The 17,977-nt window shown below is 37.4% G+C and overlaps 1 protein-coding gene across 4 annotated transcripts in view; it reads right to left on the reverse strand.

Moving 5' to 3' along the window:
- Positions 1-9,253: 9,253 nt before the first annotated feature.
- The window catches only part of BCLAF3 (BCLAF1 and THRAP3 family member 3), a 55,895-nt gene continuing 47,171 nt past the window's right edge, over positions 9,254-17,977 (reverse strand). For all 4 annotated transcript variants that reach the window (XM_011363030.2, XM_011363026.2, XM_011363027.2 and 1 more), the window contains one exon: positions 9,254-10,299. In XM_011363030.2, the coding sequence (XP_011361332.1) occupies positions 10,270-10,299 (30 nt within the window). In that variant the 3' untranslated portion in view covers positions 9,254-10,269. The remainder of the gene's footprint in view (positions 10,300-17,977) is intronic.

Raw genomic sequence — 17,977 nt, forward strand, 5'->3', positions numbered from 1 at the left:
AAACCACAATGAGATATCATCTCACACCTGTTAGAATAGCTCTAAACAGGACAAGTAATAACAAATGTTGGAGAGGATGTGGAGAAAAAGGAACCCTTATATACTGCTGGTGGGACTGCAAATTGGTACAGCCACTATGGAAAACAGTATAGAGGTTCCTCAAAAAAACTAAGAATTGATCTACCATATGCTCCAGCAATCCCTCTACTGGTTATTTACCCCAAAGACTTGAAAACCCATATCCGAAAAGATACTTGCACACCGATGTTCATAGCAGCATTATTCACAGTGGTCAGGACATGGAAGCAACTGAAGTGTCCTACGATAGATGATTGGATAAAGAAGCTGTGGTACATATATACAATGGAATATGACTCAGCCATAAGAAGAGATGAAATACTGCCATTTGCGACAACGTGGGTGGACCTCGAGATAATCATGCTAAGAGAAATAAGCCAGATAGAAAAAGTTGAAAACCACATGATATCACTTATATGTGAGATATAAACCTAAAAGCAACAAATGAACAGGACAAACAAACTGAGACCCATGGTCATGGACAATAGACTAGTGGCTACCAGAGGGGAAGGGAGAGTGGGGAGAGGGGAGGTAGGTGGGGTAAAGAGGGTCAAATATGTAGTGACAGCAGAAAATCTAACTATGGGCGGTGAACACACAATGCAGTATATATATGCGCCTTACTGTTGAGTTGTACACCTGAAATTTACTGGATTTCATTAACCAATGTCACCATAATAAAAAATAATAATATTTATGTGGTCATACAATGTAAAGCAATTAACTTGACAGAAAATATGACAATAATATATTGGGAGATTTTGGAGTTGGAAATTGGGGAGCTAAATCCCCATGTATTATAAGAGAAACTCAGTAAACAGTGCCTAGAATTAATAAAACAAAAAATAGCAGTATAAGCATATTATTTAGATATGGGATGGTAAATCCTGAAGAAACAGGTATAAGAGTTGAAAGTGGTTCTCCAGGAATGGAACTGAAATACAAAGGGGTGGAGTGGGGAACCCTGCGCATGGAGATAAGCCTTATTTAGGACAGTCGTTTAAACTATGTGTGTATCAATTTCCTATCACTGTTGTAACAAATTACTACAAACTCAGTGGCTTAAAACAACGCAAATTTATTATCTTACAGTTTTGGAAGTCAGAAGTCTGAAACGTGTCTCACTGGGCTGAAATCGAGGTGTTGGCAGGGCTGAACGCCCTCCAGAGGCCCTAAGGGAGAACCTGTTCCTTGCCTTTTCCAGCTTCTAGACACTAGAGACTGTCGCATTCCTGGGTGGCTGGCCTTGTCCAGTCAGCAGTCACATTACTCTGAACTGTTTCCGTCGTCCTATCTTCTTTTCTGACTCTTGTCTGTACGTTTCCCTAATAAGGGTGATTACATTGGGATTCTATTGGGCTCATCTGAATAATCCAAAATAATCTATCTCAATATCATTAACTTAATCACATCTGTGAAATTCCTTTTACCAGGTAAGGTAAAGTAAGGTAAGGTAAGGTAACATAGTTATAGGTTCCAGGGATTAGAATGTAGACTTCTTTGGTGGAGTGACATTCTGCTTACCCTAATGTATCTGTATTATTTTAATAGAAATATTTTTTAAAACATGCACTCTTTGACCTAACAATTCTACTTCTAGGAAATAATGCTAATGGAATGATTAGTCATGTGTATGAAAAATCTGTGTTCATAGACATTGTTTATGATGCTAAAAAAATTATAAGCAACTAGATGTTCATGATAAAAATGTTTAAGATATAGCTATAAAAAGACTACTATGTAGAATTAACCATTATGCTATAGAGCTTTATGATGAATAAAGTTGTTCACTGTTTAAGTAACAAAAACAAAATAGTAAATGGCAAGTTTGCCACTATCAAATTTGTTTTAAAAGTGTGTTATGTGTAGAAAATGTGAGCGTTTTTGCATATGTACGTACATATATGTAATATGAGTATATATAGAGACAGAGACAGAAACAGAAAGAAGAAAAATGTGCACGTGCGTGTGCGCTCGCACGTGCGTAGTGGTTATATATGTGCCAGAAGCCCGAAAGAATTGAGAGCAAAGTGTTAACTGTGGTTGCTACTGAATGGTAGGAGTACAGGTAATTTTAATTTTCTTCCTTATGCTTTCACAATTTCTAGGATTTTTCCCTCATCAGGCATGCGTTACTCTTACAACCAGAAAATAAGTTATTTCCATTTTGCAAAAGTAAATAACTTTTAAAAATGAGCATCTGAGATCCTAGAGATTAATCATGGCAACAACTGTCACCAAAGATTGATTACACGTGTAGCAATTAGCACACCTAAGAAAAGATGTCAACCACCCTTACTAATTAACACTAAAATGTGGTTTAGCTCTAAATGCTCTAGAAGTATGTTGAAGCCATGACTATAAATTTCCATATCTTGTTCTTTTTAGAATCTTTGTCTATGCTAAGGTCTGGGATGCAGAACTCCTCAGTGGGCGCTGAAATCTCTTGATTTTCAAGCAGCATTTGAAAGAGGCAGCTCAATTCCCTTTCTTGCCCATTAGGTGGGGCAAGAAAGCTTTAGAAGAGTCCCTATCTGCTAAAACATGAACAGGAAGAGACCAAATTGCAGGGGGAAGGGGGAAGACAGGTAGAAGGGCTCAGAAGTTATCCCAGTCCACTTTGGTGGGATGTGTGCTAAAATTATTCTAGGATGAAAACTATTTAGAGAGAGTTTTCTAGAAAATATCAAGTCGAGAGTCTATACAATGCGGTTCAGTACCTGACAATCACACCCATTACCAAGACTTTTTTCTAACATTTTAAAATTAAAATATCTCTGGTTGAAATGCAAATTAAAACAACACCGAGATGCCATTTTTCACAAATCAGACTGGCAAAAATTCAAAAGCTTATCAACACACTCCTCCAGCCAGGCTCTGGGGAAACAGGTGGAGAAGGTAAGAATGCAGGCAAATAAGCACATGAAAAGAAGTTCGACTTCACTAGTCTGTTAGGGAAATGCACATTTAGGCCACAATGAGCTGTCACTTCACACCTACTAGAAACAAACAAAGTAACTGAAGCTTGTGAGGATATGGAACCGGGGGACTCTCATTCATTGCTGGCCAGAGTGTAAAATGACACAGCAGCTGCTTAGGAAACCGGTTTGGTCATTTCTTACAAATTTTAAACATATATTTACCATATGACCTGGCGATCTTATTTCTGGGCATTTACTCAAGTGAAGTTAAAAGACATGCTGACAAAAAGACCTGTAACTGCCAAAAGGTAGAAGCAACAGATGTCTATCAAGTAGTGAATGGATAAGTAACTTTTGGTACATCCAGACAATGGATTACTACTTAGCAATAAAAAGAAATAAATTAGTGAAATATAAAACGTGTCCTTGTTTGGGGGTGGTAGAGGGGATTGCTCACAAAGAGGCACGAAAGAACTTTTTGGGGCAATAAATATATTCTATATTTTGACTGTGGCTGTAGTTCAGTAGGTTTGTCATACTGAACTGTATGCCTAAAAAGATGAATTTTACTGTGCATACATCATACCTTAATAAGCAAGCCCAACTTTAAGAAAGAAACTCTGCCTGGGTCTGAATCCCAGCTCTGGCATTTACTAGCTGGTGATCTTGGGCAGGTTATTTACCTTTTCTGTGCTCAGTTTCTTCATCCGTATAATGGAGACAATGATAGTGCCTACCTACTTCATAGGGTTTCTATGAAGATGGAGAGTGCTGGAATGTTGACTGACGCAGTGATTGTTTAGTACATGAACTGTTATTCTTATGGTCCAAATAGATAAGTCTGAGTCTGAAGGCCTGCCACCTGCCCTGCACACCACACTGGGTATTTACAAAGAGCACATGGGATAAAGATGAGATTAAGTGATGGCTGACCATTCAAGGACAGATTTAAAAAAAAAAAAAATTGGAAAAAAGCAGAATCTGAGAGGACTGCCTGTATTCTGAGTCTCTCTGTGAATTAGAAAGCTATTAACTGAGATCACGAACGAAGAACACTTTTGGAGTTCAGTCCAGTTTCAAACAGGATGAGTTTGAGATGGTTGTAGGGCATTCAGGTGAAAATTCTATGTGACAAAATAGAAATGTGTACAGAGCACATGGAGAGAGGTCAGGGGTAGGGGCAACGTTTTAAAAAAATGTTAATGAACAGAAAATGGAAGGACCTGACTCTCCAGATGGAAGGAGCCCACCAGGAGTTCGGCGCAATGAATAGAAGACCCATTGTTGATAAAGTTCAGGGTATCAGAGAAAAATTGGAAATCTTTCAGAGGTCAAAAAAGTAAAACAGTTCACATATATAGGAATAGGAGCCAGAGAAATGTTTTAAAAATAGAAACAAAATGATTTTGAACCTATTTTAGATATTTCATTTAAGTGGAATAATATATGTCCTTTTGTGACTGGCTTATTTCCCTTAGCACATTTTCAAGGCTTGTGCCCTTGTAGCCTGTATCAACACTTCATTTCTTTTTATGTCTAAGATCCCATTGTATGGATACACCACATTCTGTTTATCCGTTCATCTCTTGATGGACACTTGGGTTGTTTCCACTTTTTCACTATTGTGAATAGTGCCATTATGAACAAGTCTGTGAGTTTTTGTTTCAATTCTTTTGAGTATATATCTGTCACTGAGTTCAGCCACTCAAAAGCCAATACCTGAGAGACAAATGTTGAGTAGAGAGGAAAGGTTGCTTTTTTTCAGGAAACTGGCAGCCTGAGAAGACTGTGACTACTGTCTAAAGACCATCTCCAAAGTTGTAGACCAACTAGAAGGCTTTTAAAGAACAGGAAGGGGAGGGGAACTTCCAGGGAACTGAGAGTCTGGGTTTCTTTAGTCATAGATAACGCTTTTTCACATCAGACTCCTGCGTATTGGTCGTAGCTACCTTGGAGACATTCTTTCCTTCTGTAAAACAAACTCAGAAACTCTCCTCCGGACCCTGAAGTTATCTCCTTCTGCTTGACAAAGAAAACAACACATAAGCAACACAGAATTATATTGTGAGAATTAGGGGTGCTGGGTCGAGGAACCAAGATTCTGCAAAGTCTCTCATAATTGTGAGTCAACGACATTATCTTAAAAGCAAAGGCAGAAACTAGATATTGTATGACTGTTGCCATTGTTTAAGCTAGCGTTGTTTTGTGTTTAACTAGCTATACTTTTCTATTATCTTGAGCGAAATGTACTTTTAAACATTTCTCCTCAACTTTCTTAACAGTCCTTCAGAACACATCTAACATAATTTCTTAATCTTTGACTATAAACTCCATGACAACCAAAGCAATTGAAACATTTAGTTAAAGCCTATATACCTTTATCTTAATTAAGAATTATTTAATTCTAGCTGTCAAAAATACTAATGGCATTAAAGTCACAAGGGGCTCAGCTACATAGCTAAGAGTGGAATTGCTGTGTCATATGGTAATTCTATGTTTAGCTTTTTGAGGAACCTCTTGGTAACGTTTTCATCACCACAGTTGTTAAAAGACCATAAAGTTAGCAGCATTGTGTTCCCTGCAACCCCTTGCAGAAACTCATCAGCAAGAACTTCTCAACATTAAAGTCAATGTCTTCTGTACTAAATATTAAGCATCATTAGAAGGGATTAGAATTTGAGGTAATAATTTACTTTAGAAAATTATCTGTAAAACTATACCTAGTTTTTAATATCTTAAATGATATATACAGCAAAGACAACAAACAAGCCCTCTAAATTTTAATATGATAATTCAGGGTTTCCTAAGACATTTTAGCTTTCTGAGAATGGGATTCTATCCCTTGCCCTCTAAAATACATAAACTTGAATGTCATACAAATTGCAAACACTTTTTAAACATGTGACTACCTGTAAAGACTGAATATACAGAAAATATTATCTCAACTACCAAAAAAGGCTCAGAAAGACTAACGAAAAAATTACTAAAATGTTAGTTTACACTAAATATATATGAGCAGTGTGACTATGAATTTTTCTTCCTTTTCCATATTATATTATGTACTTTGTCAGTTTTTTAAAAAAAAAGCAGTAAAATGAACTTATATTTAATTATGTTAAATATTATAAATTAATGATTTTTATTTAAAAGTCAACAACACATACTTAAATAAGGTTACCCACATTTTATGATGTGAGAGGAGGTAATGGCAGGGAGCAAAACCCCTCTGGACTAAGGTGAAGTAGGCAGCCCTGGAGGGAAAGCTTGTTTACATGGATTTTAGTAACAGACAATGGATAGGATGAAATATCCTTAGTAGATTTTTAAAAGAATGACTTTATCTTATGAAAATGATACATTCATTATAATTCCACTGATACAGCAAAGAACAGAGTTGCTTATACTCCCACCACTTAAAAACTCACCACTGTTAACAGCAGGTGGGCATGTTTGCAGACCTCTCTATTCATATGTATAGATAAGACTGATGGTGGGAATCATTACACTTTTTATTTAAAAAAGTTTTAGAGTTAATTTTATTTGACGGCTAAAGAAAAAAATTAGAAATGAAACTGAAGGGGCAGCTGTACTTCAGATGATGTTTCTTTACCATAGGGCTATTGGTTCCTAAAAGAGCTTGCATCAGAATGCCCTGGAGGGCTTATTAAAACAGACTGCTGGGCCCCACCGCCAGAGCTTCTTATTCAGCAGATCTCCGGTGGGACCAAGAATCTGCACTTCTAACGAGTTTGCAGGTGATGCTGATACTGCTGGTTGAGGACCACCCTTTGAGAACCACTGCACAAAGATCAAGGAAAATACTGAAAAACTTAAGGATGGTCATTAGGGTTTTTTTCCTGTATTATAAAATACAATCTTAAACATTAAAACTCGATATGACACATGGCCATGAAAGATGAGGTGGTCGGTAACTTAGTTTTCCTTCTTCTTTCTCTCACCCATGTACCAACTGATCGATGTATTTCAATTTCTTTGTCAAGATTGATTATGTCCTATTCCACTGTTTTAAAATCTTAGTTCTGTTCTTTTAATGGGCTCAGAGCTCATAACCATTCCCTTTATCGGAACTTTGTTGGAAAACCTGGTCCCCTCTCTTCTGGGTTCCCATTAAATGTTCAGAACAGGGGTTCACTGAACTGAGTCAAAGGTCTATCATATTCATTGGGCTTTGGCTTCCACAGGTGGCACTGAGACCTGGGAAGTGCCTTGTCCTGGGAATTCTTCCTCTTTGCTGAGGTCATGAGATGGTAGCAAGGGTTTTCCTTCACTTTCCTCCACGTGGCCTGATCATCCCCCATCAGTCCCTGTGCTCATATTGGGGCCCACATCACCAAGATGTTGTCAATAATTTACTCAGTGCTCATCAGGGGTGTGGGGGAGGGCTTATAGTCACACCACACCTGCTTCATTAGCATCTTCTTCCTACACCTTCTTTGTCTGGTTGCTGCTGGGAGATTTGTGGCTGCCGGTTATTGAGTTGGCTAGATAATGGGAGAGTTTCTGATCCAGCTTTACTTTTCCTGCTTGTGTTTGGAAGCATCTCCCATCTTTTTTTTTTTTTTAACTACTCAGAAATGTAGGATTGGATAAAACATGGTCCGTATTATGCATCTACATAAGTTATTGCAACATAAAAATGATATTTTTCTCCAATAAAAAAAGTATTCTCTAAAATATTTATAGTTTTCTCTGTGATAGGATTATGGATTTTTTTAAATTGAATTTTATATTGATCTAATTATAGATTTACATGAAGCTGTAAGAACTAATAAAGACAGATCCCATGTACACTTTACCGTTTCTCCCAACCCATGAAATTTTAAAAGCAGCAAAACCAATACAGCGGTGACTTTGGAGGTTTGTGAAACCAATAAGAAATGTGACATGGGAGGGGGCGCTCAACGAGAAATACCAACGTTTCTCTGAACCTTTTGTATATATATCCAGTATAGTACTTACGCTCTATGTTGTAAGTCTTTGTTTTTGCGAATCTCTTCCCCAAAAGTTGATAAAGTTCCTCAGAGCAGGAACTGCGTCTTATCTTTGTCTTCCCAGTGCCAGGGAAGGGCCTACCACACAGAGGAGGAAGAGAAGGCAGTGGTATGTGATTTAACAAAGCATCTTCTCTTCTAAAGTCTTATGCATCAGTCAATTCAAATTCCAGTCAAAAATTGCTATAGATAACCTTTTGTTCAACCTCCACATGAAAATTCGGTATTTAGTTCCTAATAAACATGTTCTACTTGTTACTCATTCATTCAACTAATATTTAATGAGTTTCTACTATGTGTCAAGTAGGATGCTGGGAGCTGGCAATACGATGGTGAACAAGACAAGACATGGTACTCTAAGTTATAAAGTAAGCCTTTCTTTTTTAGGCTTTAGATCTTATGCATACAATGTTTTTTGAATACACTCATGCTACAAAGAGGTATTTTTGCAAATAACATGCTTTGCATTTTGAGACGGCGCCATAAGAATATCTGAATATACCTAGAATGATTAATATTGAATTGACCATCTCACTCTGAAGTGCTACAATAAAAAAAAATAGAGCTAGAGAATCAATGCTGTTTACCAAATTACATGTCTATGGCTTAATGCCCGTTTCCCCTTTCAGACTGTTCATACCATAAAGAAAGGCTCTGTGTGTCTTGTCCTCTTGTTCACTGCTGTAATTTTAGCACAGAATCTGTGCAATAAATATGTGTTAACTAAATGGTTAAATATTTGAGGCTCATAACTGTTTCCCAGATTATGGGAATAAACAAAATAAATTATTTTTAAATTTAAGGCAGATGTTATGAGTACCTAACAAAATATAAAACTGTCATACTTGTGTGCATGCATTGCTTTCTTACCATATGTGGAATGTTAAATATATTTGGAAAACCTGACCTATAGAGATGGTAGACAGCATAAGACAGGCCATCTAGCTAAATTTGTTACCTGATTTTAATGCAAGTGTTCTAACCCTGCCCCCTTACTGCAGACCCACTAAGGAATGGCTGCCCTATCTTTTAAATATGTGTAAAAAATATTTGTAGTAAGATTTTTCATAATCCAGTCGTGAAAAATCAAGTTCTTATCAGATTTTGATTTAGAAAGTTCTATCTTTGATTTAGAAAGTCATGTTTAGAAAGTGCAGAAGTGTTTTAAACATCAACAGGTCCTACGCAGGGCTGTAATTCTCATATGAATTAAAATAATGTTCTCACAAACTGGCACGTAACTTCTTTAAGCATAAGGAGCAACGATATTTTATTTTATTACAAATAAACATTTTACAAAAAACTTAATTGGCAATGTATACGTACTATTAAGCAGAACACAAAAAACATAAAGAAATAAGGTACTGGGCCTAAAATATCATTTAAAATCCCACCAATTCTATCTTATACATAGTAGGTACTCGATACAACTGAACTTAAAATAAACACTTTATAGTATGTGCTTGCAAAATGTGTAATGCTGTGGTAATAAAGTACAATTTCCAAATATGAGACTGTCAAATTTTTAAAAAGCCTTTAAAAATATGATATGCACAAGCTTGCCCTGAGGGAAAGTAAGATGGAATATGGATTACGAAATCTTCACATATCCTCCACAATAACATTTTGAAATTGGAAAAGAGCAAACGGTTATGGAAAAAAACTGAATGAACCAATTACTAAAAATTCAGTGCACTCATAACTACCTGATGGAATATTTGAAGCACCTTTTCTCTCACCTTCTTATATCATAATATGAAATGTATGAATTATATAGGCCTTAATCTTCAGAAACTTAAGAAAACTTCAAGTTATAAGCCAAAATGTCATCAGAAAAAGAAAAATCTGATATAAAATTTGCTACTGTAAGGCCACTGTTTAAAGTTCTTTCGTGTACAGACAGTATACAATTCAGATATTTTGTTTTTATTACATCAGCAAAATTTTCAACATAGAAATGTTTGGATATAACTCAGTTTAAGTTCCCTATGAAAACATGCTCAGAGAAAAATTCAACGAATAATGCCCTTTTGAAACCTTTTGCAAAAGAAATTGTAGTTAATACAACATTTCAATTGAATACTGTAATTTAAAAGCAATTAAGTGTAAAAAAGTTGCAGCATTCCACTACAGAAAAATAAAGTTATTTTATCAAGAAAGTTACACTTAGTGCTTTAGTGCCAATTCTAACTTCTGACAAAAAGAGATGCTCCCAAATATCGTCCTGTAGTGTCGTTTCCATTTGCAACAATCCCCGATTAGATTGCTGTGGCAATGTTTGCATATCCCTATTGAAAGAAAACAAAAGAAATATGGACTTCAAGAGAAACATCGGGCATAACATCTGAGCTAGAGTTTTGTTCACATTACCTTTCAAAGTATTTTAATTTATATATACTACTTGCATCCAAGATCCCCAACAAAGGTATGTGTAATCCCAAAGACAAAAGTAACAACACCACACATCAAAATGGATATCAAACGATATCAGTAGGACAAAGAAAATATATGGCACTTGATACACTGGTATTAGTGATGAAAATGGCATTCTGTTATTGTGTGAGTTTCATTGGGACATCTCCGGCCGCCCCCGCCCCCCACAAAAAAAATTCAAGGCTCTTAAGCTTTAGTCCCTCAAGTACCGAGCCTGACGTGACACACATACAACTTCAAAGTGGCATTTTATCTTTGTCATCATATGGTATCTAATTCTAAAACTATATGGACTCTTCTAGCTTGGCTGATAACAGCAGAGAAAGCTATGGGTGCGGGGAGCTTTCTTGCTTTTGGATGGTTACCAACAACATAAAAAGATGTAAGGCTTCAAAAAACATAGAAAAAGAAATTCACAAGAACAGTAAGGCTATAATTAAAAGGTAATAAATGTGGATTCTCTACTGTGATGCTATGCAAAATATTAAATTACCAACCACGAACTGGACATAAGACCATGCAACTACTGAAAGAGCAAAAATGGTAGAATGACATGTTTTTCTGGTACATTACACATATGTCCTTACCTTTTACTAGGTTCTTACATTATTAAAACTGAAAGAAATGTAAAAGTTGATTTATTTTTTTTGGCATTTATATTAATAGGGAAACAGTGAATTCCAAACAAAAACAGTACTGATAGAAAATCTTATTCTTCTTTCTAATTTGGTTAACGAAATGTTCAAAATACATGCATATATATTTTATCAACATCATTCCTTTAAACAGAGGTAGACCACTGTATCCTATCTCTTTACTCATTATATAACATAAAAAATCATATACATTGACTTTAAAATATCTGTTGCCTACTAACAACTTTAAAAGGAAATTCTAACTACAATAATTCTTGAATTTTCAACTGAAATACCTTGTTTATAAAAATGTACAATTATTCCGAATAATATTCACCCTTGACATAACTGCTTCTACACCATCTCTTGAATTGACCCCTCCATTCTTCCAATTATTTGAAAACCTAATTAAGCAGAATGCTGAACTAGATATACAAGCACCACCCTCACCCAGGTTTTTATAACTTAATATTTGTTCCATTGCAAATGTCCCCTTGTTAGTCTGACTACCCACTGCTCACCAAGTGGTTATCCTCAAGGACCACTTTCTCCCTCTCAGTCAAGGAAGCTGTCCTATTACCACATCGCATTCTCAATATTCTGACCAGTTTTTGAGGGCCTATATAATTTGTATAGCCCTATCTCTATCCAACTCTACATCTACTGCCAAACACAGATCTTTAGCTGTAGCCCCTTCTATGTCTTGTATACTCCATGACTCGGCTCACAACCTATCTCTTCTGTGAATAAAGTAGAGCTCAAGGAACTCAGCATAGATTCCCTGACCATTCCTAACATATTGATCTCTCTCTCCCCTTTAGGCATGTACTATCTGTGAAATTAAGCTGTTCAAAAATATGGTTGTAGGAAAGAGTTAATATAGCATACCTGACTGCTATCCTTTGAAAGGCCTACTTACAAGGTTGGCCCTTGGCTGGCATCTGGGAATTTAGATTTCGGGAGGGTTCACATCCCTGATGAGTGTCTAAACTGCGCAGACAATACAGTCTATGCTTTCTTTCTGAGAGTCTGGAAAGTGGGTATGTGCCTGGCAGGGACTGCCTATGAGACCGGTCCCCAATAAAAACCCTAGGCACTGGTATTTTATCTTTTCATCAAATGAGCTTCCCTGGTTGGCAACATTTCACATGTGTTGTCACAGCTCAGTGCTGGAGGAAGTCCTGTGTGGCTCTACGGGGACAGGACTCTTGGAAACTTGCACCTAGCGTCCTCCGGACTTTCCCCAGGTGCCAATGCCCTTTTTCTGATTATGCTGTGCATCCTTCCACAGTAACACATCATAGCCATGAACGTCACTATAGGCTGAGTCCTGAGTCCTCCTAGCGAATCACTGAACCTGGGCTTGCTGTTGGGGACCGCTGACACCACGGCTGCTGTCCATTAACTTTTTAGAGCTACTGATGTGTGTGTGTGTGTGCGTGTATGTGTGTAACACACACATACACACACACACACACATATATTAGATTTGATTCATTCAACAAGAATTTTCTAAAGATGGACTATATGAAAGGCAATAGGGGAATATATGAAAACTAATGAGGTACCTCTATCCTCAAGGAGTCGACCATCTATTTGGGGAAATAGGAAGGTAAACAGAAACAGTTAGAGAACAAAAAAACCAAGAGCTAAAGAGGGAGCTTTGGTAAGGCTTTACAGCGGGTCTTAAAAGGAAAGCATGGTTTTAAAGAGGCTATTTCTAGCCAAGAGAACAGCAGGAACAAAGATACAAATACATGAAAACATCTGTTATGCTCCAAAAGGCAGAGGGCCCATGGAGAAATGTAGTTATAAAAGTAGCTTAGGGCTGGACGTGGCTAACAAGTCTAATCTCTTTTTTCATAGGCAACAGAATCCCTGGAAAGTGTTGGCACAAGATTGATATGATTCAATCTGTGTTTCGGGACAATAACTGTCCTAGTAGTGAAGGGATGGAATAAACAAATCTCGGGAGGCAGGGAAACAAGTTAGAGGCTCCAAAGAGTTCAAAGACAGACAAGGAATATATAAAAATGCAGCATACAGTAAAGGTGGCATTTTCAATTAGTGGAAAAAGGACCATTTATTCAATGAACAGTGTTAGAAAAACTGACTGTCCATTGGGGAAAAAATTAGATCCTGACCTCACACTGGATCATACAAACACATTCTAAATGGAATAAATATTTATGTTAAAAATTTATAACCATAGATTTAACCTTTATGATTATAAAAATAACCATAAGGAATTTTTATAAGCGTAAGCATGATATAAAATCTGGAAGCTGTATAGACAAACTTGACTGATTCAGGAACGTTTACAAGTTCAGTAACGTAAAAGCCACTATAAACAGCTGACAAACATAAAATGAATGCCAGCAAAATGTACGACAGGTTAATAATACCCTCAGTAAATCTGGAGCTCTTACAAGTCAATAAGAAAAAGTACCATCCTTCAACAGAAACACTGGCAAAGCACAGAAATAAGGAAATTGAGGGAAGAAATAGAAATGGCCGATAGACACATAAAATATTTACTCACATGATTAATAATCAAAGAAAGGCAAATGAGAACTATTTTCTGCTATTAGCTTGATAAAGACTGATAATGTGGAGTGCTGGTTAGGGTGTAGGTAAACAGGCCCTTTCATGTACCTCTGGTGAGAACAGAAATGAGTAAAAGGGGCACTATGGCAAGGTACCAGAGTGTCCATGTGCTCAGTGATATTACTGAAAATAATGAAAACCTACAAGCTATCCTGAAGTCATCAACAGAGGCTTGGTTAAGTAAGGCAAAAATCATCAAACATACCCTTAGGGGTAAATGATGACTTCCCAAGGAGTATGTGGGTGTGGGTAGTTTGGAGGGAATTAATGTCCAGATCTTCAAATTCCCAACACTTGCTTTCCAAAATTAACCTGCTTGCACAACTGATTAAGGCTGGTTCCCCACCTCCCACTTTATATGAGAAAGATACACCTTCTCGTCCCGAATTTTACTACTTTGCATTACCTGGGGACCCCTAAAAGAGGGGTAACTGGAACTACTGGTGGTATAATGTGAAGAAAATGAACCCACCCTAGCAGCTAGTGATAGATACCATACTAGGTCCGATGGTTTCCGACTCCTTGTTTTTAATAATAGAAAGAGGACAAAATCAAGCTGTCAGTGAAAGAGCACTCAAAATACTTTTTGATGATAGATCATTAAATGATTTTTCTGGCCTATAATTCATAGTGAGTCCAAAGAACTGAGTGACATGGCTATATTAAAAGTGCTTTCATTTCCATCTATATAATCATATAAACAAGGTTTCTCAGGACTTACATCTATAAAAAGAAAAAAACAGAATTAGAATGGATACTTGTGAACACTATATTATACTACTAGCAATAAGTAATATTTATCTCCGAATACACGAACTAATTGAAAAGAGTTTTTATTTCTAATAAAACTTCTTTTGTCTAACCGATATGGAATAAAACCTGTAATGTATTTGATGTTTTCATCAACTATAATGTTAACTCAAACCTAGAGGAAATACTTAACACCTAATAGTCACAGAAATCTATTAACATTATGTGTCAAATTTGATTTGGTGATCAATAAAAGACTTTCAAAGAAAGTCTATGGGGGAAATGAAATGAATTCCAAATTCGAAGCAAAAAGGGGAATGATGTAAAATTTCTCACTGTTAAAAGTGCTTCTTTGTACATTTTTTAAAAATGGATAATGTTAGTTATCAAATTCTTTTGGTGTGTAGGCTCCGCTGAAGAAATTTAAAAGAATAATGTAACGGTTTTAAGACTCTCAGTATTTACAGCATGCCAGAAATTATATCCTTTATAGCAACTTAAATTTATGATAAAAAAATACTAGATACCAACCTAAAAGTCTATAACAAGGTTAATAATTTTTCAAAATTTTAGGGTATGTAAGCAAAAAAAGTCTGAAAAGCACTGAAATAAATAATACATCCACTATGTGCAATAAGAAGCAGCCATTAAAATGAATGAATTGAATGAAGTAATGAATGAGTGATAGATGTAAGACTTGGAACGGTCGAAGTTGAAAGGAGAAGGAGGAGGATTAATAGGACAAGTTTCTGGTTTGGCTGGCTAGCTGCAGGAGCTACGAACCATGAGGAGAAACTAGTGGCCTGGGAAGGAGAGCAAGTTTGATTTTTTGACTTTATTTTCAATAACATTACTGATATGTAATTCATACACCACACGGTTCACCCATTTAAAGTGTACAATTCAACGGCCTTTTAATATATTCAGAGTTGTGCAACCACCAGTCACCATAATCAGTTTTAGAATATTTTTCTTACCTCCCCCACAAAAAAACTCCATACCTGTTAGTAGTCACACAAACCTATTTTCCCCAAACCCCTCAGTCCCTGGCAACTACTAACCTATTTTCTACCTCTACATCTTAGTTTATTCTGAACATCTGATATCAATGGAATCATACAATATGTGGTCTTTTGTGACTGACTTCTGTCACTTAACATCATGTTTTTAAAGGTCGCCCAAGCTGTAGCGATGTGTCAGTGCAAGTTTGATTTTGAACATGCTAAATTTGAGGTACCTTCGGGGCATCCATATGAGGGTGTTTGGGAGGCACCTGGAAATCTGGGGCCCTGGAGAGTAGTCAGGGCTGAAGACATCACCAGAGGTGATGGCTGAAACCTTGGGAAGAGGTGAGGGCAATCAGGGCAAGTATAAACAAGGAATAAACAGAGAGAATAAAGAATGTAACAGTAGGAAATGCTTGCGTTTTTAAGGATGCATGGAAGAAGAACCAACAAGTAAGACAGAGAAGTCAGAGAGGGAGGTAGTAACGCTGGAGGCTCCAGATCATAAATGTTGGAAGGCAATGAATGATGCTCCTACACAACGCTTTTGCACTCTGGCCCACTTCAGCTTGAGGGACACGGCAGGTATATGATAGATTCTTGTTGTTTCACCCGATCTTGATTCTTGTTCTAATCTTTGCAATCCATGGCTTTCAAGGTTTTTTGTTTGTTTGTTTGTTTGTTTGTTTGTTTCCAACTTGAAAAGCCAGGAATCCCAGTCTCAAACTTCCTTCCCGCAGTTTCTTTATGCTCTCTCCTTTCTCCCCTTCCTATCCATGGGTACAGCTCTGGTAGGCATCTAGCTGACAGGCAACTGAGGACTGCAGAGGAATCTATGATGCAAGGAACTCCATGTCTTCCTGACCAAATGCATAACTGCTAACAGTTTTTTTCAGAGACAATGTTCCCAGAAGTGGCATCATGAATCTTACTAGGTTCTTTGTCATATTCTGGGACACAGTCTGACCCTCAAGAGTTTCTGAAAACTTACTGTGATGAAGAAGAGGACATTTAAGGAGGACGCTTGTCAATGACAATGAATAAAAGACCAGCCTTATTCGAGGCAGTAACAGACACTTCTCCCGCCCCCTCATCTTCCAGCCCAAGCACAGAATCCAAAAGAAAAGAAACAATAAAAGGGAATCTGGGTGCCAAAATGGGATTAATATGACAAGTGCATGATGAATGAGGAGGAAGAATTTCAGTTCTGTACTTTCCCAACACTGCTTGGGAATCTTACAAATTTGTAGGCAGCTGGGGAACCAATGCAGTTTTAGGGAAGCCACGACCATTCTGTAAGTGGGGGAAGAGGACATACTAGGGGCACATCTGGCATCTCCCCCACCACCTCCCTGAGACAGAATGTACATGTCTGATGCACAGTAACCAGACGGTACTACAGTTGAGCATCAGAAGACTTTCAAGCCATGCATGATTAGCCCAGGTATTTCAATATGGTGGGGGAGTGAAGAGTCCACACAAGATCAATCTAAACCTTCCTGGTGGACTTTGAGGCATGTGGAAAGAAGTTTCAGGGCACTTAAATTAATTAATTGGTCATGCATCCTTAATTAATCAAGGTGGTGGTTTAATAACAATGAAAATGAACTCCTTATTGGGACAAAAAGTCAAAGCAGTGTACAGATGCTGCTCAGCCTAAGGTTTCTCTCCAGACAGGACCTTGAAAGTTCCCTGTAATGCTGAAGCTTGAAATGAAAAACGATGTAAATGGCATCTCACACTCAGTAACCCCATTTGAGCAAAAGTGTCCCTAATCTAAGGGAAAGGGGAAGCAAGCAACACTGGAAGAAACCAAAGACTCCAGGCCTTCACCTCTTTTCTCTAGGGCACAAAGGCCAAGGCAAAATGGAGTAACAAGTCTAAATCATCAGTTTATACACATGGAACGGGGTTTCAGAGTGGCATGATACTATTGAGACAGCTCTAAGGCCAAGTAAGCCTTAAGTACCTTAGTTCAGACCTTGGCAGAAACGGAGCAGCTACAATGTCTGATTCCTTTCCCTAAAGGTTAGGAGAGTATGGAGCCTAACTATTAAGTAGGGTGCTAAGAGTAGGGTACTCGATTTCATGCCACACTCGTAGAGCCAGGTCTTGTTCGGAAACAATCTATAGAAAGCTTGGCTATGGCTTGCTTGCAGGCACAGACAATAGAAAGACTGGAAAAGCCCATGTCAAAATAGCTACGATACAAAGACATATGAAGTAGCATTCAGAAAGGCAGGCCTAAGAAAAAGAGTAGTAGACACTGATTTTAAACAAATTCACTATGTTAGAACCACCTCTAAAGCACTCATATGGCAGTGCAAGGTAACAGGTGGGCAGTGCCATGACCTGCATTGGACCCTAACTACTGCTACATTTTAGATGACACAAAGAGCCTAAGCCCTAAAGATTGGAGAACTACAGCAAGTTGTGTCTCCTTGTAGGACACATTTCTCACTCCTAAGATGAAGGCTTGATGTGTGGTTTCTATCTGCTGTTAAGTGAGGCTGGTGGTCAATGTGGTCTGGAAGAAC

The sequence above is a fragment of the Pteropus vampyrus genome, unplaced genomic scaffold (assembly GCF_000151845.1).
Source record: "Pteropus vampyrus isolate Shadow unplaced genomic scaffold, Pvam_2.0 Scaffold81, whole genome shotgun sequence".
Lineage (NCBI taxonomy): Eukaryota > Metazoa > Chordata > Mammalia > Chiroptera > Pteropodidae > Pteropus > Pteropus vampyrus.